This window comes from Culicoides brevitarsis, chromosome 1, assembly GCF_036172545.1.
Source record: "Culicoides brevitarsis isolate CSIRO-B50_1 chromosome 1, AGI_CSIRO_Cbre_v1, whole genome shotgun sequence".
NCBI lineage: Eukaryota > Metazoa > Arthropoda > Insecta > Diptera > Ceratopogonidae > Culicoides > Culicoides brevitarsis.
In genome coordinates this window covers 36,204,086-36,230,486 of record NC_087085.1, presented here as the reverse complement: position 1 = coordinate 36,230,486, position 26,401 = coordinate 36,204,086, and the positions used below count along the sequence as shown (strand labels likewise).

General features: G+C 26.4%; 1 protein-coding gene across 6 annotated transcripts in view; it reads right to left on the bottom strand.

The window, feature by feature from the left end:
- LOC134826922 (probable cyclin-dependent serine/threonine-protein kinase DDB_G0292550) overlaps positions 1-26,401 on the bottom strand; it is a 49,899-nt gene that overhangs the window by 1,609 nt on the left and 21,889 nt on the right. For 3 of the 6 annotated variants that reach the window (XM_063839430.1, XM_063839429.1, XM_063839428.1), the window contains exons 2-9: positions 24,212-24,262; positions 5,650-5,987; positions 3,916-4,194; positions 3,228-3,840; positions 1,842-2,337; positions 1,251-1,463; positions 945-1,189; positions 56-208 (exon numbers count right to left, since the gene is read on the bottom strand). In XM_063839430.1, coding sequence (XP_063695500.1) covers positions 56-208; positions 945-1,189; positions 1,251-1,463; positions 1,842-2,337; positions 3,228-3,840; positions 3,916-4,194; positions 5,650-5,986 — 2,336 coding nt within the window. In that variant the 5' untranslated portion in view covers position 5,987; positions 24,212-24,262. Of the gene's footprint in view, positions 1-55; positions 209-944; positions 1,190-1,250; positions 1,464-1,841; positions 2,338-3,227; positions 3,841-3,915; positions 4,195-5,649; positions 5,988-18,245; positions 18,914-24,211; positions 24,263-26,401 lie in introns of those variants that run through there. The other 3 variants (XM_063839431.1, XM_063839434.1, XM_063839433.1) reach the window with 3 other exon arrangements.

Sequence of the window (26,401 nt, the reverse complement as noted above, 5' to 3'; positions counted from 1 at the left end):
AAATGGACCGGAAATAAATAAATTGAGGAAAAAAAAGGGAAAATAAATGTCAAACCTTTCTTCTCCGCTTTCGTATGCGGCATCCGATGAGGTCCCATTGCTGTTGGCATCACTTGAACTCGATCCGGAACGAACGCCATTTGCGCCATTCATCGCCGACGAGTATGTATGGTCCTCACTAGGGGAGGTTGTGATTATTGGCGGATGTCTAATGTGTGACGTAAGTATGATTTTTTTGAATATACAAAAATTTAAATTGAAAATGGAAGAAAAATAAATAAAATACAACTTATAAGACGCTAACTAGCAGGTAATTAAGATATACGAAAATTAAATAAAAAAAGTGACAAAAGTTAAAAAAAAATCTCAAGAAATTTAGAAAAAAGTTTTGTGTGTGACAGAAAAGACAAAATAAGCAGTGTTTTTGTGAATTCTTAATAACTAATGGTTGATACAATTATTAAAAATATTTTCAATTTTTTATATATTTTTTTAAAAATTAATTATTTTCAATTATTCATATATTTTTAAAATTAATATCAATATTAATTCATTTAAAAAAATTATTTACTTTTAATTATTAATTTAATTAATTATTAATTAATTTTATTTATTTTAATTATTTTTTTTATAATTTTTAATTTAAATTTAATAATTAATTTTATTAATATTTATGTTAAAAATTAAATATTTTATTATTAAAAATAATTAAAAAATGTAAAAAAAATTAATAAAATTTATTTAAAATATTTTAATTAATTTTTTATTAATTATTCAATGTTTTAATTTTTTTTTATTTTTTTTTTTAATTTTTAATATTTTTTTTAGATTTTTTTAAATTTTTAAAATATTTAAATTTACAGAAAATTAGATAGAAAAAAAATCGAAAACATTTTCAAAAATTGTATCACCCAAACTATTTACAATCAAGAGATGATTCTTACCCATCCTGAAACACTTCAGTAAACACTCCAGGTCCATGTTTCAGCGCAAGCATCGCCGCCGCCGCATTCACGTCATCCATATTATCACACAGCATTTTCATTTCGTCATTTTCTCGCACAATTCCATTCGAGCTCAAATTGTATCCGTTGCTATTGTTCGTAAATTGTGCTTGGTCCGTTTCCATCGCAGCAAGACGACGCGCTAAAAAGGGGAAATGTTGCGGATCTGGTAAACGAGAGCCGTCCTAAAAAAATATTTTTGTTAAAAAAAAGGAAATTTGAATACAAAAAAAAATGGAAATTTACTTTTAAAATTCCTGGTTGCGTCATTGTGTTTGTATTATTAGGTAAATTCTTATTCGGTGTACTTCGGTTACTTGAAGGCATGGAGTTGGCTGCTTTCATCACGGACTTTTCAATACTTGGCGAGATTGGATGAAACGGCGAACGGGTAAGTGCTTGAATGAGATTTGGTCTGTATTGGTCGTCGACCATCCATAACGAGCCTTTGCCCAAATTCTAAAAAAAAATAATAAAAAAAAATATTTAATTTTTTTCGCAAAGAAATTCAATTAAAAAAATTAAATAAAAATAAAATATTTTTTCTATAATTAATTTTTATTTTTTTTTTTTTTTTTTTTTTACAAAAACTCTTTATTTTAAAAAAAAATAATTAGAATTTAATTAAAAATAATAAAATTTTATCTTATTTTTAAAAATTCTAAAAAAAATTTTTTTTTCCTTAAAAATTCAAATTTTTAAAAAGTTTTTATAAACCTCAAATTTAATTTTTCAATTTTAAAAAAATTATTTAAAAAAATAAAATTTTAATTTTCATTTTAATTTAATTTTTTTTAATTAAATTTTTTTTACAGCAAAAAAAATAATTTTACTCACTGCTGCCTTTTCCACTTTTTGAAAGCTCTTATTCAACGACAAATTATGCCGCACACTATTCTTCCATCCATTGGGCGCCGACTTGAAATACGGAAAATGTTGCGTAATCCACGAATAAATTTCCTTCACCGGCAGCGCTTTCGTGGGCGAATCTTCGATTGCCATGAAAATCAAACAGCTAAAGCTGTAGGGCGGCTTACTGTTTGTGTGCAATTGCGGATCATACGGAAGATTATTCGGATGTTTGTCTTTGTTGTTACTGCTGCTGTTGCCATTGGTCTGCAGTCCATTTTGGGACTTGGGAGGCGAAATTTCGTATTTTCCGTTCATCTCGTGATCCGGCACAGGAGAACTCGAGTACGATTGGGGCGTCGAGTAACCGCTATTTTTGTACATCATGCCATTGGTGTCGTATTCATCACAGTCTGTCTCTGATTTCTGGTCACTGGCTCGCATGGGAGGCTGTACTTTAAGGTCGGCACTGTGCTTAAGTGTACTGGAAGTGATGCGAAAATTGTGGTTCAGTCATGTGAATTTAATAAATGATGAAGTAAGATGATAAATTGTACATATACAATTTTTAGATTTTTTCAGATTTTTTTTAAATTACGTGTTTTTGATTTCTTTCAGTTTTTTTTAAATTAATTTTTTTAAAAGATTTTTTTCAAATATTTTAATTAAAATAAAATAAAAATTACATTTATTCATATTTTTAAATTTAATTTTTTTAAATTTTTTGTAAGGCAAGTAATTTTAAAAAAAATTCTTCTTTAATTTTAATTCTTTTTTCTAATAATTAGATAATGTTAGTTTTTTTTTATCGTAAATTGATGGATTGATTAATTATACAATTTGAAAAATTTTCAATTTTTTAATTAAATTTAACTTAAAATATTTAAAAAATTGTAATCTAATATTTAAAAAAAATTTTACTTGAAATAGTCGTTAGATTAATTTTTTTTCTTGAAAAATAGAAAAAAAAAAATGGAAATGTTTTCTTACAAATTAAAAAAAAAATTAATGTAAAAATTATTTATAAATTTTATATCAAACTTAATTTTATATTTTTCAAAATTTTTTAGTTTTTAATTTATTTATTTTATTTTTTATTAATATTAATATTTAATTTATTTAAGAATTATATTTTAGAAATGAAAATTTTATTAATTTTTTTTAATTATTTCTTATTTTAATTTTTTTTACATTATTTTATTAATATTTTTTTCAATTATTCAGTATTATTTATAATAATTATTTCATAATTTTAATTTTTTTTTTTAATTCAAATTTTTTTTAATATTTTTTTTAGATTTCATGTATGTGCAATTTATCATATGAAACATTCATTTCTTCAAAGGCAAAAAAAATCCGGAAATGCCTGCTTACCTGTTGTAGTTACTGCTGCTATTAACTATCGGATGAACGAATTGCTGCTGGAGCTGTTGCCGCACAATCTCCTCCGTTGTAATGGTAATTGTTTTCCCTTCGGCAGTAATCGCATTACTGCTACTTTGTTGCTGCTCCTGCATTTGTTGCGTTCTCAAGTACTTTTTGTGAAAATGTGTGTGGTGCGGGGAAACGCTGCTGCTGCTGCTGTTGCTGCTATTTGTGGTACTGCTACTTACGGTTATTGTTAAATTGGTGGGCGATAACGAGGATAAAGTACTGGCCGAGTTACTGGATGACGTCGAGGGAGTGGGAGACGATGCTTGTCGATGATGTGACGACACTTGATGATGTCGCGTCAACTCGATCGGCGACACATTGTTTGCGGCACGATTTATTACTGAGAGATTTTGCGGTTGGGCATTGTTGTAGAACGCATGCGATGGCGATAATTGCGAAGGATACCGCGACTCGTAATGCACCGCCGAGTTATTTTCCTCCGATATATTCGATTCTTCGGTAAAATCGCTTGCGGGCGTTCGCAAACATCCGGATGACGCTGGTCTATTTGGGCTGTCAGGATGTGCTTTGTTGTTACATGATAAATTGATTCCTACGAAAAAAAGGAAAATAAACGATATTTTTGCCGGAAATCACACAAAACACGGAGATAAATTGAAAAATGTACCTTTTAACAAATCCTTGGAATTCGTGTTAGTTAACCAATGAAGCGGTGTCAATTCCTCATCTGGCGGTGTCACGCCGCTCGACGACGTTGTTGTTGTTGCATTGCCATTTGCCATTGATAAAATATTATTATTATTTATGATATCATGATCTGAATTCGTAATTTCCAGTTGATGATCGTTCGTTGTAACCAGAACGATGTTATCACCGATATGTTGACTGTTGCCATTATTGCTCGTGGCACTTCCCACAATCGTAGCAGTTCCATTCATGTTATTTTCTAAAAAGAGAGACGAGAAAAAAAAATAATTTTATTTTTCAGTCAACGTTTTGAATAACTAATTTTGTGTGTGCTTCTCGTTAAAATTTTAACGAAGGCTTAGAAACCTTTGAAAATTTAATTTTAAATAATTTAATAAATAATATTTTTATTAAAATTTACTTTTTGTCTATTTATGAGTCACATATTTAAATTATTTGTAAGAAAATTCTCAAAAATTCATTAATAAATTAAATTTCAAATTAAAATTTAATTTAAAAAATACTTTTAAAATTTTTAATAAAATAAGTTAATTAATTTTAAGTAAAAAAAATATTAAATAAATAATAAAAAATAAATAAATTTTAAAAAATATCAGAATATTGAATAAAGAAATAAAATTTATAATAATTTTCTTTTGCAAAAAAAATTGCGTAGCAGTATTTGAAAGAATTTCAATGAAATGAGAGAATTTTTCTATTTTGTAATTTTATAAAAAATAAATTTTAATTTAATTAATTTAAATTTTTAAGTTAATTCAATATTTTTAATTATATAAAATTTTTAATTTTTTTAATTATTTTTTTATTTGTATCCTTAAATTTTTATTTCTTCAAATTCTAAAAATATGTATTTAAAAAATTTAAATTAAAAAAATTTAAATAACAATAACGATTTAAAATATTCTTTAAATTTTTAATGAAAAAAATAAAATTTAATTAATTAAATTAAAAATGTTTCAAATTTGATAATATTTAATTAAAACTTATAAAATATTCATTAAAAAATTAATTCAAAATTAAAATATTTTATTTTATTTTCATTTTCCCAAATCTGTTAAAAATAACAGAAAAATGAAAAAAAAAACAACGAGTCACACAAAAAAAGAGTGGAACAAAAATTTTGTTTATTTAACATAAATTAATTCCTCAAGCCGCTCCACAGCGGCGCACACGTAACTTATTAATTATGCACGGCGTGTATGAATGTTTGTCATGAAAAGATGATGAAGCCAAAAGGTAAAAGTTTTCCCCCATGAAAATGCATTTAAATTTGTATACACAACAAATATTAATAATATAACATTATAATTGTGAGCAACGTGCTCTTTTTTTTCTTGCTTTGTCGTTATAATTCCTCCGTCGCCCGCTCCATGCCTCGTCGACATGCGTATTAACGAAATCAAATTAAAAAGTTGCTAATTATGCGAGATTTTTAGCTTTTCACCGGAAACTTTCGCCTAAGTAGCTAACAAGGCAAACTATTTTTCCAAGTATTTTAATTCATTTGCACTTTTTTTTTCGCTGCAAAACTTTTGCCAAAGAAAAAGTTGTTTGTTTGGCAAAAAAACGAGAAAAAAAAAGTTTTTTAAGTAGAAAAATAAAATTGAATTGCAAGATAATTGCGAAAAGGATCGTCTCTGGGCATACAAAATTGTTAATATTAATTTTTTTTTAAATCGCATAAAAAATTTACCTGCGATAAATGTTTCGTGCTGAATGCTGTGCAGGCCATTGGTGTGCGGTGCACTTTGTTGCAACACGAGCAGTTTCGACGAACGGATCGGCGTTGGGGATGGCGTTGACGTAAATGCGGTCATATTATTGTTGACGTTGGTGCCGTTGTAAATTGAAAATTGATTTGTACGTGAATTAATTTTATTTGTCGATTGATGCAGGAAAATCTGTCCATCAAGCGGAATATGATGCGTTATTAGATTGGCTTGGGATGATGACGTGAGAAATTGCGTGGAATCCACTAACAAACCGCCGTCTGCATTGTTCTCTCGCGCACGACGATGCTCAAGGGACATACTGAAAATAGAACGGGAGAAAAAATAACGAAAATTTATTAGACCAACTTTTTCACATATTTGTTTTCTAAAAAAGCCACAAAAATTACGTCCCATAATAATAACAATAATATTAATAAAAATGGAGCACAATTATGTCAATGTCAGATGGCATAATTACGAACACATAAAAGTTACATTATTTTTCGCTACATTTTTTGTGTAGAGCCTTTTCACCATAATAGTCCACACACTAATTGGATTAAAAATTTCAGTGACTATAACACATAAAATAAATAGTTTTGAGGTTGTGTCGCACAAATATATTCACTTTAATCCTTGCTGTGGCACGATACAAATGTTTGGCGTCCCTCATAATTACACTGGAAAACTCACAGAAACAGTCCTTTTTTAATAAACTCTTTTAACTCTTTTTTTATGTTGGAGTAAAAATTTTTTAATTTTTCATAAGGGAGGAGCAACGTTTAAAATTGTTTCATGTTTTGAGTAAAAAAAAAAATTTATTATTTATTGAGGAAATTAATTTATTAAGATTTTATTTTAAAAAAAAATATTTTTTTGATTTAATTTAATTTAGCATTTAAGTTAATATTTAATTAATTTTAAAAAAATATTTTTTTATTTAAAAAAAATAAAAATAATTATTTAATTTAATTTTGTTGATTAAAAAACTTGATTTAATTGATAAATTAATAAATTTATTTTTTTAATGTAATTTTTTTTTTGTCTATTTTTATTAATTTATTTTTTTAAATAATTTAATTAAAATAAAGAAATAAAAATTAAATGAATTTTACCATCGAAACTAAAAAATAAAATTTGAAATTCGCTTCTCGTTAATTCAATTTTATCATTTTTTCATACAGAGTAATTAAATTTTTTAAAAGCAATTTCAGTAGTTTTTTCAGTTTTTTATAATATTTTAGAAAATTTTAATGAAAAATTTTGGAAAAATGCCAAAAAAATTGCTTTAAAAATTATAATTAAAAAAAATAATGAATTAGCGAAAAACAATTTACAAATTTTCATTTAAAAATTTGTTTTTTAAATCATAAGAAATTGCTTTAAAAATTACAAATAAAAAAAATATAAAAAGTTATCGAATTAGCGAAAAACGATTTACAAATTTTGCAATTCTTTGATATCATAATGTATGAAAAATTGTCCAAAATTGATACAAAAATATTTTTAGAATAAAATAATTCAAATTTGATTACATAATTAAATAAATAATTTAAATTCTGTTAAAGAACATTACTTTTTAAATGTTTTTGAAAAGATAAGGTGTAAAACATTAAAAAAAATTAAAATTTGCTCCAACCTTTTAATGAAAGAAAAGGAATTTTTGTTAGAATAAGGTCACACGCCTGACAAAAAAAAATATAAAAAAATTTTTCCTAAGTTTTTTTTTGTGTTATTAATTCAATTAAAGTTTGCATTCTATTCAATTTTCGTAAAATTTTTTTCTCTTTTGATATTTTCACAAGATTTTCCATGAAAAATAAGATACAACAATAAAGATGATCTTTATTAACTACAATTCTGTTTATTATTTACCGCTTACAACGTACTTGGATATGAATTAGGATAACATCGTTGTTGCCATTATCCTTTAATAAAATAAAAATGATACCTCTTTAGCCATTTATTGAGTGACTCAATTGAATACAAAAGACTCTCGACTATCAACGTAGTAAAGTTGCGTCGAGAATAGTAAAAAAAGAGCACAACAATGATTTTTTCCCTCTCTGATTCATACAATAGGGGACCAAAAGAATGTAATGTGGACAAAAGTTTGAAAAGATAAAAGTTTTATGTGAAAAATGTCTCAGCAGGAGGTACACGAGACATGTAACTCATTTACTTACTTAATGAGATGTGATAATAGGAGGACGAAACCAAAGATTAACGTATATCTGGGAGAAAATTATGCGATAACTGCTATTGTGCTTGGCTGAGTCCGTAATGAAGGTAAATTGTTTTATCACCACACCGAAGAGCACCGCCAGAACTTGTCACGCAGCAAGAGTGATAATGGATGTGGGAGAAACGTGTCTCGGGAGATTAAATAGGTCAAGAAGTTTTGGCAAGTTTAAAGCACCCTCTTCAAATTTAATGTTTCGGAGTTCAAATTTTAGGTGAGTAATTCTTGACTTTAATAAATCTAATTTTTGTCATGGACATGTCTAATGGGTTTATTTATTGCATAATTTTCATGTACTTACATTTCCCTAAAGATTAGTTTGAAATTTTAAAAAAATTACAATTTGCATTGAACAAGCTTTAAGCTTTGAGGAACATTAAAAATAGATTTTGTTCCAACCAATCGAATATTTAAGATAAAAAAATCTTTTTTTTCATCCTATCAATATTCGATTGCTTTTTTTCAGCAAACTATTCCCCAATTTTTCAAACATAATCAAATTGCCATTTGCAACCCATTTAATTCTGCATTATATACAATAATAAACTGGCAAAAAAGCTGTTGATCGAATTGCTACTCATTCAACTGTTTGAAATTTAACCAGCAATTTTTCGGCAAAAACGTGGAAAAATACCCGACCTACTTTTCAATGTGTGTGTGTTTTGCATTCATGAGCATTCACACCTTTCATTGAGCATTATGTAACTCATCTCTTCGATTCTCTTTCCCGCACATAGACGCGAGAAATTCAAACAAAAAACATTTTTCAAATGCATTCGCTTTGTTTTATTTATACTTTTATCTCGTACTACGGCGTCTCGTCGACACACCGCTAATTTGCAACAAATAGCACATTCTTCATCATCATCATCGACAAAGTTCATGCCGTAAGCCATGCTGTGAGTTATTTGAATTTTAAAGTGTCAACACAAACATTTACGTGAATATAATAATTTTCGGCAAAATTCAAAATTATCCCCCATGATATAGATGTGCGTTTAAATGTCGCGTATTAAACGTGTAATAATCAAATTGGTGTCAATAAGGGAAAACGGAAAAAAAAGTTCTAAATCCACGCATTTTCATTCAATCCCTCGCTCGGGCGTTTGGTATAATTTTCTCGTTCACGCCATACTCTCATCAAGTAATATCCCGAGAAAAATGAATCATAATAAAAACGAATATAATTCATAAAAGATGATGTGTCTTGTAATAATAAATTTGTGTGCTTGTGTGTCTTGTCAGAGTTTTTTTTTGTCGGCGTGTGTTGTAACAGATTCACTGACAAAACATAAAAGATAGATCAAAAAAATGATAAGACGAGGCAAAAAAAAAGTTGAAGGGGGAACATGATGGAAGTGTTTTTATTGTACCCAATTGGAAGTTTTTTGGATAAGGTTAGACTCTAACTTGAGGTAAAATTACATTTCAGGTAAAAAGTGAGATTCAGGTAAGTTTATAATTTTTTAACATTTATTAATTAGATAATTGCTTTTTATCTCTCTTTAAAGGCTTCCTTTGGAAAATCACAGAAGTAGAAAATCTTACAAATATTAACAAATGGGAAGTCTTGAACAAAACTTTCACGAGTAATATACTAATGGACTAACTAAAATCTAATTTTAGGCCCAGTTACCAGATATAATAACAAACTACCACGAAAATACCAAATACCATGAAACTTGAGCTGTGTCAAACTAAAAAATCTTCATTCTAACCATGTTAAGGGGTCCGTTGAGTTCTTGAATCCGTTGAGTTGACGGTATTTTTTGAAACTTAAAGAGTTACATCCAACAAGGGTATTTAGGTTAAAAAAAACCTGCTATTGCAAGAAGACTTATGGCAGATTGTCGATCTTGAATTTAACGATAAGTTTTCCGCATATAATGCAAGGAAAGATCTACACAGTCGACACTAAACTGTTTGGTCATATTAAATAGCAGAAAGTTTCAGCAAAAAAGCTCTTTTTTAACTATGGACTTTAAATTACTTCATTTGTCCTTTTGCTGAAGATATTCTTTTAATAGATTTTTTTTAAATCGAAACAAGAATTTAAAATTAATCGAAGATGCATAGTGAAAATTATTGAGCTCAAGAAAGTATTAAGCCTCGAGTTAAAAGATAAAGTAATAGAATCATATTCAAATACAAAAAGATGGATGAAACACGTATTTAATATTGTATATGTTTCAAACGTAGTTATACATAATTTTATAATTTCTAACGTATGCTGCTAATGACTAAGTTTCTAATAGATTACTTGTCTTTTGTTTTAAATTAACCATAAAATTTCCAATTGGGTAGAAAAAAGGAGACGTCTGTTTATTTATGTTTTTACAAGAAAAAAAAACTTTTTTTTTTCAAGATAAAAGTATTATTATCTCCTCTTTCTCCCAGTAGTCAACTAAAAGAAGCAAAACATGCGAAATTATAATTTGTAAATAAATGAGAGAAGTGATATCTCTCAGGCTTGATTAATGATGGAGTCAGAACAGATGACTATGCGAAATTATTTTTTGTTCGTATCAACCGCAGATTAGATAAGATCAAATCGTTTAATTACAGAATTTAAAATATATCGCTTTTTCAATACGGAAGCAAGTCACATCCCGTCAGCCGCCACGTTATTATTAGATTACATAAGTAATGTACAACAATATATTTACAGCAACACCATGTTTTGTTGCTGTATATATATAATTTATTTGTGGCATCCATTTACGCAAATGTTTACTAGCTTTATGCCAATAAATAAACGAATTACTTCGGATATAGAATAGTCGGTTTTATGGGCTTAAGCTAAGGGATTTCGCCTGTTTTTATCTATTTTTGCCTCTTTTGCTCGGCAATATATTAAACTAATCATGGAGTAACAAGAACAACAAAAAAAACATGGAAAAAAGTAAGTAAATTTAACCTTTTGTTTTCAATAAGGGAATAGATGATGGTCTCTTTTCCAAAGCAATTTTTCAGCTACTCAATGTTTTTGTGCCTACTTACGACTTTTTTTTTGTGTTGTTATGTGTTACCGATTCGAATGCGGTGATCATGGTAGCTTGTCAAAACAAAACACTTTGTGTTACTGCACGAACACGTGTGTCGCCACTTGTACGAAGAAAAATTGAAAAATAAACGTTTTTACATGAGCGTGAGCCTTATTTTCTCTTTGCTACTTGAGTAGGAGGAGAGAGAAAAGGGGCAGGGTACGAGTTAGCTGCTAGAACAAGGAGCCTACGATGAAACTTATTGATTACAATTATTATTATTGTTTTGACGTTTATTTTTTTTTTCTTGTTGTTGTTGTCGTCAAAGAAACGTAAACATTAAAAACATATGGCATTTTTTTTTTACTCGTGTGTGCTGAAAGAAATCAGTTACATGATCGCTTGCTACAACGAAAAAGTTATTAAAGTGCTTACAATGAGTCGTGAAGCGAATCAATAAATTTTCAATGCATCGTTTTACAAACTTTTTTTTTATGAAAAATAAAATTTAATCAGAAAAAAATAATATTTTTTTCATGCTGAATAAAACTTGGTTCTCATAATAATGGATTAAAATTCAATTCTGCTTTCTAGAAAAATTGACATTGGGGAATTACGTTATTTTGCGAAGGAAGAAAACATGTCTCCGGATATCTTATATAAGTTGAACCTTTTTAGCATGTTAAATAAAAATTACAGGAAATTGTAATAAAATTGGAGAAATTACAGGAAAATCGAATTAAAGTAATTTTTTCTACAATTTTACGACATTTTTTTATAATTTAAATTAAATTAGTGTTTCAACAATTTTTTTAACCAAATTTGACAAAAAAAAAATTTTTTTTTGAACTTCAGCTTTAAATCAAAAAAAAATCCCAATATAAAAATATTTATGTACAAGAATCGATAAAATTTCTAATGCATTTTAATGAAAAAAAAATCAAGGAAAAACGTAAATTCTACTCTAAATGCATGCAAAACATCCCTTCTTCCAATCACTAAAATAAATTTAATGCTCTCGACTTTCACAATTTATGCTAAGGAGCACTTGTGCAAACAAAGGTAGAGTAGATGTTTTTCGATCGAGTTTCTGTTGAACTTTGTTAATTCTGCTATTCATCATTCAGCATGTTTAACATTCTCGCATGTACGGATGAACTGAGCTGGTAAACAAAATAAGCAATTAACCATCATAGTCGTCATCGCAATAGCTTTGCCGAGGAAAAGTCAAAGTACGAATATGACAACGACTGAAGATGTGTTAGTCTAATTGCTTTGTGTACCGAAATTTGCAAACTATGTCACGTCGTCGTCGTCGTCGTTCGTTTGTCCTTAAATCACAAAATAATGTAAATTTTGCGAAGAAAATCAATACACGGAAGCTTTGTATGTTCATGTGGATTACATGACATTTTCCAAAAAGTGTACAGAAAATTTTTTGGCTCGTCTTTCAATGGAAATGGATTCCAACATATTATTATTATTTTTATTGCTACACTAATGGACATAGTCGAAATCGCTCAAAGAGGATTTCGCTCGTTCAGCTTCATCAACTTTACTTGTACATTCATCTTATTCTTCGTCTTTTGTTTCTGCCATATTCACGATTTTTTTTTTGTAATAATTCTGTGTATTGCTGAGTCAGCAGCCGATGTGGCGAGAATCTCACAAATTTTTCATTACGTTAAACGCATAAAATGTGTTATAACTTATTTATTTGAAAGATTATGGCAATATTCTTCATTTCATCTATATGTTTTTTTTTTTTGTAATACAAAAGGAAGAGGAAAAATTACTTCCGACAATAACAAGGAATTGTACGCCAGAGAAACACACATAAATTGATGTATTTTTGGCTTCCCAGTGGCTTTATAAATTAACACACATGGCTTTGATAGCTCGGTAAATAGCAAAATTTTATCATTAGGGTCAAGGTCTTTTTTAACAATTTTTGTATTTGTATTTTTTTTACACTCGTCACTCTTTTTTGAACGCATTTCGACGAAAAAAAAAATACGATGAACTGAAGGTTCTTATTAGGCTTGAAAAATTTTTAGGTCACGTGGTTTTAGAATTTCTCAAGTCACGTGAATTGATTAGATTTAACATTTTTTTAAGACACGTGGTTTGAAAAACTTTCAAATTTGAAAGTTTATCAAGTCACGTGGTTTAAAAATTTTTCAAATTTAAAAACTTTTCAAGTCACGTGGTTTAAAATTTTTCAGGTCACGTGGTTTATAAATTACTCAGATCACGTGGTTTGAAAAACTCAGATTTAAAGGTTTATTAAGACACGTGGTTTAATAATTTTTTAAGACTTGTAGTTTGAAAGTTTATCAGGTCACGTGGTTTAAAATTTTTAAAAATTTCTCAGGTTACGTGAATTGATCAGGTTTAAAGATTTCTTAACTTTAAAAATTTCTAAGGTCACGTGGTTTGAAAATTGGTTTCAGGAAATTTTTTGATCAGAAAATTGATCAGGTTTAAAAATTTGTCAAAACACGTGGTTTGAGAATTTTTAAGTCACGTGTTTTGAAATTTTTTCAAAAAACGTACTTTGAAAATTTCTCAAGTCACGTGGTTTGAAATTTTTCAAAATGCAGTTTCATCGTTAGACTTTCTTTAAACGACAACTTTTGTATATATTTTTTTTTGCTTTAAGGATCATCAATTATGTCGCTTTTAATTTAAATCACTTGCAAAATTTTTTGACATCAAGTCATTTGGAAGAAAGTTGATGACGATAATGAGTTTCGTCACGAGTAATCAATGTATAAATCATTGCTGACGCCCCAAGTGTCCCATCAAGATTTCCTTTTTAAAAGGGAATTTGATATCGCTTGTACATTTACTTATTTTTTCTATTTTTTTTTATTTAGATAGGAGGGACAAATCTGTAAAGTAAACTACGTGAAAGAATTTTTTTCTTTTTTTTTTTTGAAAGACTAGATAAAATTTGTCACAAAAAAAATTGAAATATTAGCAACTGTGCCGATGTCGATGAGGATGAAAATCGATATAGTTGAACTTTGTCGAGTAGAGTTAAAACAAGCAAACATTTTACGTCCCACAGTTGTTTTACATCTCAAGTACATTGCCATTTATTATCGTCTTCATCCTCCTGCGTCGCACAGAAATGAAAAAAAAAATAAATCGAAGAGAGGGTATTCGTTTGTGTAGCACGTTGAAAAGATAAGAACCGACTTCTCGTCTCTCCTTCATCTCTTGTTTTTCGTTTTCCTTATCGATGATATAGTACAATTTTTTTTTTTTGTTTTTACAACTTTTATTGATATCTAATATATTTATATCATTCCCAATGGCGTTCGAATGGTGGTTAAGCCGTACATAAGTATGGTTTTATGCACCACAGCTCCGCATGTTAAAATGAATGACGATCTATTGATTATTATTTTAGACATAAGGGTTCAGCCGAAAAAAAATAAAAAGTTATATGGGAAAGAAAACTTTTTGGGAGCAAAAAGAGAAGAGTTGTAAAATGTATCGGAACAGGCAAAAATTGATGGCTTTTAAATTTGATAAGAAAATGTACCTGCAGGGAGCAAAAAAATGTTCACTAATGTAAGAGTAATGTAGCTCAGGTAGAAAGGTTATCACTCTACAAAATGTGAGATCATTTAACTTCTTTTATAAATAAGGTTAGAAAAATTGAGGAAAATGTTTTAGTTTTTAACCCTATTTTATCAATATTCATAGTCGGAATTGATTTTGAGATAAGTTTTGTACATAGTTATATTTTTATAGATAAACTTTATTTAAATATTTATCATATTTTTTTTTAATAATAAAAATTTTGAGATAAATTTTTTTTACCTATGAGTATTAAAAAAAAATTATTTTATTTTTTAAAGTTAAATAAAAAAGTAAATATTCAGAGATTGAATGATTTAAAAAAATTTTTAACTTTAAAATATGAATAATAATAAAAATAAAACATATTAAAATAGTAAATTTAATTAATTTTTAATTAAATAATTTATTTAATTAATTTATATAATTTATTTTATTTATTTATTATTTTAATTTATTTATTTTTAATTAAAAAAATCATTTTATTTAAAAAATTTTATTTATTTATTTTTATTTAATCATTAAATTAAATATAAAATTAATTAAATATTTTTTTTTTATTTTTTAACTATTATTTATGTAATAAATTTAATTTAATTTTTTAAAATTAATTAATTATTTTTTTTTTATTTTTAATTTTATTATTATTTATTTAATAAATTAAATTTTTATTTCAATTTTTTTTTTAAATTTTTATTTCAATTAAATAATTTTTTGAAAAATAAATTAAAAAAAAAATTATTCTGAAAAATTTAGAAAAATTAAATATATTAAAATTTGTCAAAGATAAACAACTTTGCAAATTATAACATCCCTTCACAAAAAATCTCGGCAAACTCACAAAATGGAAACGCCTGGTAGTTCACTCAAGCAGATAACAACTCCATATGTTCTTTGTATCACATTTGTTTATTCACATATATTTATCTTGTGCTTCTGTTTATATATTTTAACTTTTTGTATACTTATTATGACGTTATACATATTTAAACACAAGTACTTTTGTTTATTATTTTATGTTTAATCACACACTCGATTTTCTTCTCTTCCCAAAAAGTTACCATGTACCATCATACATTTGTCAGAAACGAATTCGAGAGCCATTTTGCAATAAATGTTATCTTTTGAATTGTATGGTGCGATTTACTTCAGACGCCAATCGTATATGAACTGCATGCAGGAAGGAAAACAAATATTACTTCAAGAAAACATGAACAACTAAATGAATCATAACTTATGTGATTTTCAATTTATATTTTATTTATAAAATTTCTATTTTCAAGCCAATTCCGCATTTTGTGCTATGTGCCCGAGATAAAAATCTATATATTATTTGGTTTCAATAAATTCATGAATTTAAAAAGTATCTGGCCATTGCAAGGGAGAAAAATAGCGAAAGAGGAAATAAAGCTAGTAGAACTAAAATACATAAAATGGAGCAACAAATCTTTTATTAAATTTATCGTTCAATCCTGAAAAGACACATACACGAACCGAACACACCACAAAAGTGGGACAACAGACAAAAGAGAGCTTTAGTTTCAATTTTTTGCCGTAAATTTTTGAATTATTATCATTTTTGGAGTTTTCCTCAAAAAAAAAGGTGAAACGCCATGTTTAAAGATGTTTATGGCTCGTTTTATTAAATTTAAAAGCCTTTATAATAAATCACATGTACAAAATATACACAAAGCAACATGATACCATCAGGAAACTTTATTGAAAAATTTTGCAAAATGTTGCACAAAGCACATATTAAATAAAAAAAGAAACACATTAACTATTAGTGCGATGCCATCAACGGCGTTGCTGAGCCGCCGACGCTAACTCAGAGCAAAAACGTTGAATAGAGTGGTTGGAGGATGATGTGTACACATTGTCAGTGATATGGTTTGGAGCAACACTTGTAATCTTTCGTGTGAAACAAATGTCGAACATTTAGCTTTTATTATTAAAGGCAGGTCTGCACAACGTTCCCTGCTGAAACGCTTGTCAGGTAAGGAAATTTTGATTTTTATCATAGCTCGAAGAATTTTCATGTACAATTTTAACTTTTTGGACCGAACAAAAAATTTTAAGGTAAACGAAACTAAATAAAATGTAATAAAAACAACGGTTGTCTAGATTAAAGGAGAAAAAAAGCCAACCTGTGTGAGACAGAGGTTGAAATTTTACGTAATATAAAACATGACATGAGGAAGGCTGGAACAATTAAGAAAAGTGTTAACGTTAAAATTATTGATTGGGTTTAAAATTTCATTTGAGTTTTTTAGTATGATTTTTATTATTTTAAGTTTTTTATAAGCTACCCATGTTTCTTCAATAGGTAAGATTTTAAAATTTAAAAAAAATATAATTTTTTTTAAAAGTCGAAAATCCAATGGGGCAAAAAAAAAAAAAAAGTTAAAAATTTCATCAAAAATGGCCGTTTTTAGGTGTATTTTCATAATTTTTCAAGATGTTTTTAGAAATTTTTTTAAAAAGTTTTAAATTTTTAATAATTTTTGTTAAAAAAATCGTAATTTAACATAAATTTTCTTATTTAAATTTTTTTTCACTGATTCACTTTTTCAAATTACAAATTCACTTTTTCAAATTACTGAATTTATTTTTCAAATTTTTTATGTCTACGTCAGCATTAATAATTATTCTGAAATAAATCCTTTATATTCAAATTTTTGTTGTCAAAAATTTTGAATTTTTTATTTAAATTTTTTCGACTTTTTAATATTTTTAAAAAATTATTTTTGCTAAATCTCATGGAAGTTGAAAACTTCTTATATAACATATTTTTTTTAATGTTTTTTTAAATATTTTATGAATTTTTTTTCTTTAATTTTTAATATGTTTAATACCTATGTATTTTATTTATTTTTTTTTCTTTAATTTTTATTTTTTTTTTATAATTTTTAGAACTTTTTAACACTCGAAAATAATTAAAAACTTTGTCATTTTGTATGAAAATTGTATTTCAAAAATTTTTTTTATTTTGCCCCCAATTTTATTTTCAAAAGTTTTGGACTTTATTTTTTATTAATTAATTATTAATTAATTTTTATTAAATTTAATTATTATCATAAATTTTATATTAATTAATTAATTTGATAAATTATTAATTTTTTTAATTTTTTTTAATTTTTTTTTTTAATTTATTTTTTTTTTCATTTCAGTACAATTTTTAAAAAATACTTCCGCATATTAAAACCTATGAAGTATTTTCCTATATCTCGCTGAAAAAACCACAATGAGTACAAACGAAATTAACAACTTCTTAAATCATGAAACTCGGTTACGCAAAAAGGTACTAATTTCCAAGAAAACCATGGCATAATTTTAACAGAACACAATTCGTTTACAGAATATGTAAATCAGTACAGCGAAGAAACGGCAAATGGGAAGATCTAATTGATATTTGTGGTAGTCCAACTTCACCAATTTCTTACAATATGATGACTGTTTGATTTTCTAATGAACTGACGTCAAATTGTCGAAATAATTGAAAATTAATAAGAACAATATAGACCGCGGAAACTTTAAAGTTTAAAGTATACATAGTTTTAGAAATATTTTTCATTGCTCCATGTACTCACTGAGCATACCTCTAAGATTAGTTTAAACTTTTTTATAAAAAAAAATTTAGAACGCTGTAAGTAAGAATCTTACAATTTTATAGTACAATGAAGCATGAAACATTTTTCTTCATTAACTCAGCCTTTATTCCTAATAAGAGTAGAAAAAAACATCACAGACTTTTTGTTACCTCTTTCAGTATTTTCCTTTCATGTTAGGAATATATTTTTTTCAAAACCACATAACAACGGACGATGCATTAATTTAGTCTACAGCTACACTTATTATTATACGATATATCTGGTCTAGTTGTACAATATTAGTTAGTACTACACGTTTAACACTCTTTCTTTTTTTTTCGTTATTTATATTTAAAGGGTACTTTTCACACATGTAGTAGGGGCTTTTGTGTATGCTGCTGCACTTTACTTGACTCTTATCTATTTTTGTTTCGAAACAACTTAGTTTGTTGTAATATTTAGTCGTCTCGTTGAGTCATGCGGCATCGGGTAACAGCTTATTATTATGGGATTAAGTGTGACCTGATTCTCAAGCGAGCGTCACTACTTTTTTTTACGCTAAACTTAATCACTTGATTTGTTTGGGTCGTGTTCTGTGGGGGAGAAACGGGGCAAAAGGCAAACGTTTCTTTGTGTTTTACGCTATTACAAAGTGGTTTAAGTATTTGCACTTGTTGTTGTTAATTTTGTACGTGCATTAATTATTTTTCACTTTTTTTTTGAATCGCGTATATTCTTTAATGAAGCTGTTAAAGAACGTCGCGAGTGACTTGTGTCATGTTTATCAGCACGATATCTAAAATAAACTGAATGATATGAGCGTTTCTAATCCTCATTGAACCTAAAAATACATCACAAACACACAAAAGAGACACAAGGAAACTCTCGATTTTAAATTTTCTTCCATGTTCGTATGACGTACAGCGGCTTAGCTACACACACACACACGGAAGAAGAGAAAAATTGTTCCGAGAGAGAGAATTTTCTTTTTGCATTTTCCGTGTGTGTAGTACTATCATGACCGTTGTTATGGTAACGCATTACACAGACAGAGACACCGCTGTGTACATTTGGCAAATAGGTTAAATTAAAATGCTCAACAAAAGAAAATACACATCGATGCTATATTTGTAGCCACATAGAAAAGTGTATTTGGTGGTAAATTGATACGTAATCAACACACGAATAGATATAGAAATAAACGATGCGCCCACATCATTTGATGATAGCAAAGGACTCCATGCAAACGGACTCTCCTTACATGTGGGATCAAAGAAATTTTCGCACAAACAATTTTTTTTTATTTTAATTTTATTGTCGTCACATATGTTACGTAATAAAAATAAAATAATAAAAAAAAATTTGTCGAAAAAAACATAAAACGACAATGTTTCGTCAACCGAATAATTGTCACACAGCAAAAAAAACGTCATAATTTTTGCTAAGCTAGATAGATGTTGAGAACTAGAAAACCGTAACAAAAGCGTGTCACATTTTAGTTTAAACTTTTTTTTTGTTTTCTGCCATGCTGTGATATTATTAAAAGCGATATTTTCTCCATCACACGAAATAATCGGATGATTCATTTTAAATTGAAAATGCTGCTCATCGTCCTACACACAAACAAATACGCAAACAAATTTATGTAGAATAGAAACTTGGCATGTTTCGGAGAGTTTTCTACTATTTTTCCTTTAAGCAGATTTTTTTTTTGTTTTTTGCATAGTTCATGTTGAGCTTCTACTACATGATGCGAAATAATGAGACTAAAAAAAAAGAATAAATAAAATATAATATTATAATAAACTACGAGAATTTAAATTTGTATAATCTCGTCAGTTTTCGTCTTAAAATATAACATACAAAAAAAATATAAATAAAATATATATACATTTCACTCAGCGAACCGCTAAGTGGAATGTAGAGAATTCAACGTTTTTTGTTTGTATCAACAACAACAGTCAAGTAGGTATTTTCCGTCGTTTGTAAACTAACCTATTTTTTTTTGTATTTAATGCGTTTTGTTGTAGATTTGATTTTTTTATGTTTCAAAAATTTTTTTTTATAAATAATATTTTTTTATTAATTTTAAAATTTAATTAAAAGACGAATTTCGTAAATAAGTTATAAATAAAGTAATTAATTAATAAAATAATTTATTAAATTTAAATTTATCAATTAATAATAAATTTTAATAAAAATATATATATTTTTTTAATATTTATTAGTTTTAAAATTAAATTAAAATTAATTTCAAATATTTTCAATAAATTAAAAATATATAAATTATAATAATAAATTATATAAAAATTATAAAATTATTATTAAATAAAAAATTTATAATTTTTTTAAAATAAATTTTAATAAAAATAAAAATAACGTATTTATTTTTTTTAAAATTAGTTTTAAAATTAAATTATAAATAAATTTAAAAAAAAAATTAAAAAATTCGTATTAAAAATTTAAAAAAATGTTAAAAATTATATTAATAAAAAAAATTAAATAAAAAATATTAAAAAATAAAATTAAAAAAAAATTAAATAAATAAATAAATTGTTTTTAATACTATTTATACCAATTTCCATCAAAATATATAAATTTAAATAAAAAAAATAACCTAAAGCTATTTTTCAATTTATTTTAGATTCAATGATTAACCCGATTCGACGAAAAAAATATTTTTGTTTAGATAATTGAAATGCATTGGACACAAAATAAATTGAAATAAACAACATGACTCAAAAGTACAACATATATACAAATTTGTTTATGTATATATTTTTCGACAACTACCATCACTAATTTAAGTTGACAATATTCAAACGATTACATATAAATTGAATTTGTGTTTTTATTCCCTACATGTATGAAGAAATTGATAAGCGTTCTGATGACAACAACATGCACGAGACAACTATAACGAGTGTTTATTAAAAGTTTGTATATTGAAAAATATATTAAAGTTAATTTTTTTTAAATGAAACGCATCAAGATTTAACAATAAAGATTAAAGATTATTTTTATGGTAATTTAATTGAGTCGTTTAGAATTGTATATGTTTATTTAAAAAAATGTATTTTGTTTTTTTTTATCATAATATTAACATCAATTTATATTTTTTATTATCATTTAATAATAATAATAAATAAAAATATTTTTTTTTATTTTTTATTATTAAAAAAAAAGTTTAACAATTTCGCGTAATTTTTAAATTTATTACGCATGTTTATATACGAATTTCTGCAAACATATACTATATATAATTTGTAGGTATTAGTTATTATTATATATATACAAACAAAACGTTCTTGAGTTTGTTTGTATATTTCATTGTAGCTTAGGTTTAATATTTTGTTGCGTAAGAAAATCTTACGTAAATTTAATTATCTGCGATATTTTTCATCAACAACAAAAAAATACAAACATTCTTTTTCAAAGATCCGTTTGTTATATATCTATAATAATATTTTGAATAAATAATGTTTTTAAATTGAATAAACTTAGAAATTCCTAAACAATATTTATTAATTCACACTCTCAAGAGAAAGAGAGACACGGAGTGTCGAAAGTTTGTAAATTTTTAAATGTTGATGTGAAAAGTTTGTTATACAAAATTTATATATTTTGTTCAAACATTTATATTTAATTTAAGGTACACGACAGAATACTCAATTCATTAAAAGCCTTATTATAATGATTATTAAAATATAACCCACACTTTTAACGTTAATGATATGTATATTAAATAAAGTTGGTCTTTCAGTTCATTTAATAATAATCCTTTCATTAATTATTATTTTATCTTTATCGCGAGTACATTGCCTCCGACGTCTTATATATTTATCAGCAACACGTCGAGGGAATGGGAGCGGAATAATAAAATAATTCTTGAAACATATTACCGAACAAAATACTTCATTACAATTTATTTGTATATATAGCAACATATTGATTACAGCTTCACGTTTTTTTTTTCATCTTCTTTTTTTGAGGGAGGAAAAACAAAATAAGTATTCAGATAAATAAAACGACATGCCTGACATGCTTTTATTTATTGATAAGGAAGTCAAATTAAAGTGACTTCACATTTCTTCGCGCCGCCGTACGAAAAATTTATGGAACAGATTTTGCGTTCGAAATTTACGTTTCCTTTTGTTGAGCTTGTCGTAATGTGTGTTTGTCTTGCTTGCATGTTGTCACAAATAATAATATCTGAACTTCATATACACAAACAAACAAAATAACAAACAAGTTATACATTCTATGTCTTATCATAAATAATAGAAGAATCTCTTCTTCTGTTTCAGACGACGACGACGCTTTACGTCACATCTGTCTCTAACTGCGAAGCAAAGTAGCATGTCACTCCATTTCAGTGAATTTTTCCTCACAAAAAGAGCCATATACAATTTAATTCGTTCAACTGATTACTTCTTCGTCTTTAAAACTTTTTTTTTGTTGTGTTCAGAGAAGTGTGCATTATTATTTTTACTTCGAAACAAAAATGTGTGTACAAAATAAAATAATAATAATTGATGCGTTTATTGAGATTTATTGTAACAATAACATGAAAAATTTATTCTTTTTTTCTTCGAGTTCGGCAGTTTTGCATGAAATAAATTATTACGGAATGGTAGCAAGAGAGTATATTTGCTGGCGTGTAAGTTATTTTACATGCAATAAAAAATTATTTATTTAAAAAATATTCTATTTTTATCTCTTCAGTAGATTTTTGTTTTAAGGAAGAGAAATTTCTGCCTGACAACTCTTGTAAAACAGAGAAAAAAGTGTTGTCACCATTGTTTGCAGTTAGGCGGAAGCAATAAACAAAAGTGTTTCATATATCATCTTTATAGTTTTTAACAAAATTTTTTATTATTTTTTTATTTTAAATTTTATTATAGTTAAATAGTTAATATTTTTATTGTACACTTTAATCTTTATTCAAGATAATTATTTTAATTTTTTTCAAATACAAATTTTAGTCGTAATTATTGCAAATAATAATTTATTTAAATAATTTTATAATTTTAATAAATATTTAATTTATTTAAATGGTATATTTATATTAATATTATAATAATTTAATATTTAATTAAATAATAAATAATTTAATTTAATTATTTAAATTATTTTTTTTAATCAAATTTTAATATTTTTATTATTTAAATATCTTTATTATTCATTTTTTTAATCAATTAATAAAAATATTTAAAATTTTAAAATTAATTAATAATCAATATTAAAATATTTTTATTATTTAATTTTTTAATTTTTTAATTTTAATTAATTAAATTATTAAAATATTTCATTAATCAAATAAATTATTTTTTAATCAAATATATTTTAATTCTTTAAAAATCAAATTTATTAAAAAAATTTTTTAATTAAATTTTTTTAATTAATTAATTATTTTTTTTTAATTTTAAAGATTTTTTAAAAATTATATTTATATAAATTTTATTAAACTTAACTAAAAATATAAAATTTTTATAAAAGGCTGAATTTAAATATTAAAAATTATTTTAAAAATTAATAATTTATATTTCATAAAAAAAAAAATATTTTTACGTTTTGAATCGATCGCTCGTCCTTCAACTCATAAATTCAATAAAAAATGTAACAGAGTTCTAGAAAGAGTTAATCAAGGAAGATATAAACTCTTTGCTGATGCAATGTCAATATGAATTTTAATCTAGCAATATTGCAAAAGTTGTATTCAAAAATATGTTTTCTGAACAACTGATTGTTATTGCATATAAAAATCCGTACAAAAATTTTCAACATCGACTTCTGGAATCGAACTTGAGTCTTCCAATCTCCAAGCGGATATTTCAACCACTAAGCTATGTCAAGTTAAGAACTTTTTTGTGTTATTTCAGGTAGTGTATTATGTATCTTGTATATGTACTGTACATCGTACGAAATACCATACGGAATACTTCTATATCGAGAATGTGTGTGTAAACCGAAATTCCTTCAATGAAATACTCTGGTTCGATTCCTGATGTTTACGTTGAAAATTGTTATTTCGGGTATTTCTTGAGGTAAAATAAGGTAAATAATTTGCTCCATTCTTATTTTTTTATCAAAAATATTTATTTTAGCTAAAATTGAAAAAAAAAAGTTTATTTACCTTTTTTCGCCTATCTATTGGTCCAAATCATTCATTGACCAGCTTCTGTCTCTGAAAATAAGCAAAAAAAAATATTATTTACATTTCTTATCAAACACTCGACCTTTATTAATTTTTAATATTATTTATTCATCAAGTTTCAAACCACATGCCCTCCCAAGAATTGAAGAAAAAACCGTTGCATATTGATTAAGATACAAGATTTTAATGTAACGAGAGCATTAAGAAGAAAATGTCGAGTGATGGGAGAAAAGAAAGGAGGAAAAATGTTGAAGTATAATAATAATGGAATAATAAATGCAGGAAATTACGGTGGAAATATGGTTTCAAAAGTAAGAATTATAAAGTAGAAACGGAAAAAGGAAGAAAAGTTAATGAAAAATGTATCAGAAGGAATCTACATTTATATATATTTTTTCTTCGTTTCACCAAAATGCAACCTCACCAATAAATAATGTTTTTTTTTTCTTCTGTCATTTAAATATTTTTATTTGGAAGAAAAAAAATACGTAATGAATTGTGAAGGACATAAAGAAAACCCACAATGAGGTTTTCAGAGAAATAATTTTCATATTTTCCATTTTCGTCATGAAGTGAAAAGCCACAACTCGAGGTAAAATTTTGTAAGTAAATTTTCAACAATCTCAGTTTTAACTTTAAGGTTTCAATTAAGAAAATAAAGTTTTGTGCAAAAAAAGTTTTAAATGCAATTCAAAGTCATCCTAGCGCACGTAACATTAAAACTCAACAATACTTGTTTCTGGTACTTTTAACTTTAATTACAACTCATTTTCCTCACTTAGACATTGTTGCACGAAACTCACATATAGTGAAAATTGCAAAAGATGAAAAATAATAATCATTTTCCGTGCAATGGGACGTTCGTTCACAAATTCAACTAACTGTAATTTTAATTTATATGGACTTTTAGTGGCACCTTCTCTACCTTTTGGAGTTGTTGTACTTTAATTTAGTTTTACCGTTGTCAACGTTGTCGTTTTTCCGAACAGACGACATAAACGCATGTACACGTGCCTTGTGTGTTTTTGATAAACATTATGCTAGATATTATTATAAAAGTTAATGTAGATTTTGTGTTTGCACATTTTTCATGTTCGCTCGTTCCTCGTTCCTCAAAGGAGAAAGACATACAATTTTTATTATGCATGAGAAGGAAGGAGCTTTTGTTACAGAGATGTTTCCTACGATTGTGAAAAATTGGTGTCTCGCAACTCGGGAGACAGTATTAGGGGTCACCGTAAATTTTATGAGTAAGTATGAAATTTTAAATCTTTTACTTAATAATTTTTTCTTTGCAGCTTCTGACAATGAAAAGTATGAAATTCTGGCCCAAAGTAAAGTTAGTAAAGTATAGTTCTATTAAATATATAACTATTGGCTTTAACTTTTAAGATCCTCTAATTAAGACAAATTTCACATCCCCGACGAATCCCACGAAAGATTTTATGGATCATAACTATGGAAAGAGATATTCTCAACGAACATTTTACGAAATTGTATCCTTTTGGAAATTCAACTATCAATATTTAAGACTTTGGATAATAATATCTCAGAATATCAAACCGGAAAACATAACAGAACCATCATAAAATAAAAGAGAAGTGAATAAGATTTACATTCAAACCCAAGGAAGAACTGGATTGCAGCAAAAATAATCGGCGAATACTAAGAAGCTAAGGCCGAAAACCGTATATCAATGAATCTATCAAGCATATTTTCTTTAAATAGCACATCTAGTATTTCAGACAAACCAAAGAGTCAAATTGAAATATAAAGCGTCAACTTAATAATCAATTATATCAATCAATTTAAGGTTTAAATGTGAAGTATATTAAAATCTCTTAGCTTAAATTCCCAATGAGTCTTTTTTAGTTTAAAATTCAAACTATTTTGAGTCTTAGTTCTCTTAAGCTCAGAAGTTTTATGTTAAACTCTACTAAGATTGAATTTCAGTCGAAATTACTTTTCAAAATTCCATTTCAGCCAACTTAGATTTTCATAATTGACTTTTATGTCTCGCAATTTTCTCGCTATTGCGAAACACGAACCCTTCACAAATGACATTTATTGTTTCTCTTTACTTTGCTTCTGTTACTCGCCTGCTTTATGCCTCACAAACGTGTAGTTTTCAACTATTTAACTCTTTCACAGGAGAGAAAATTCCGTATG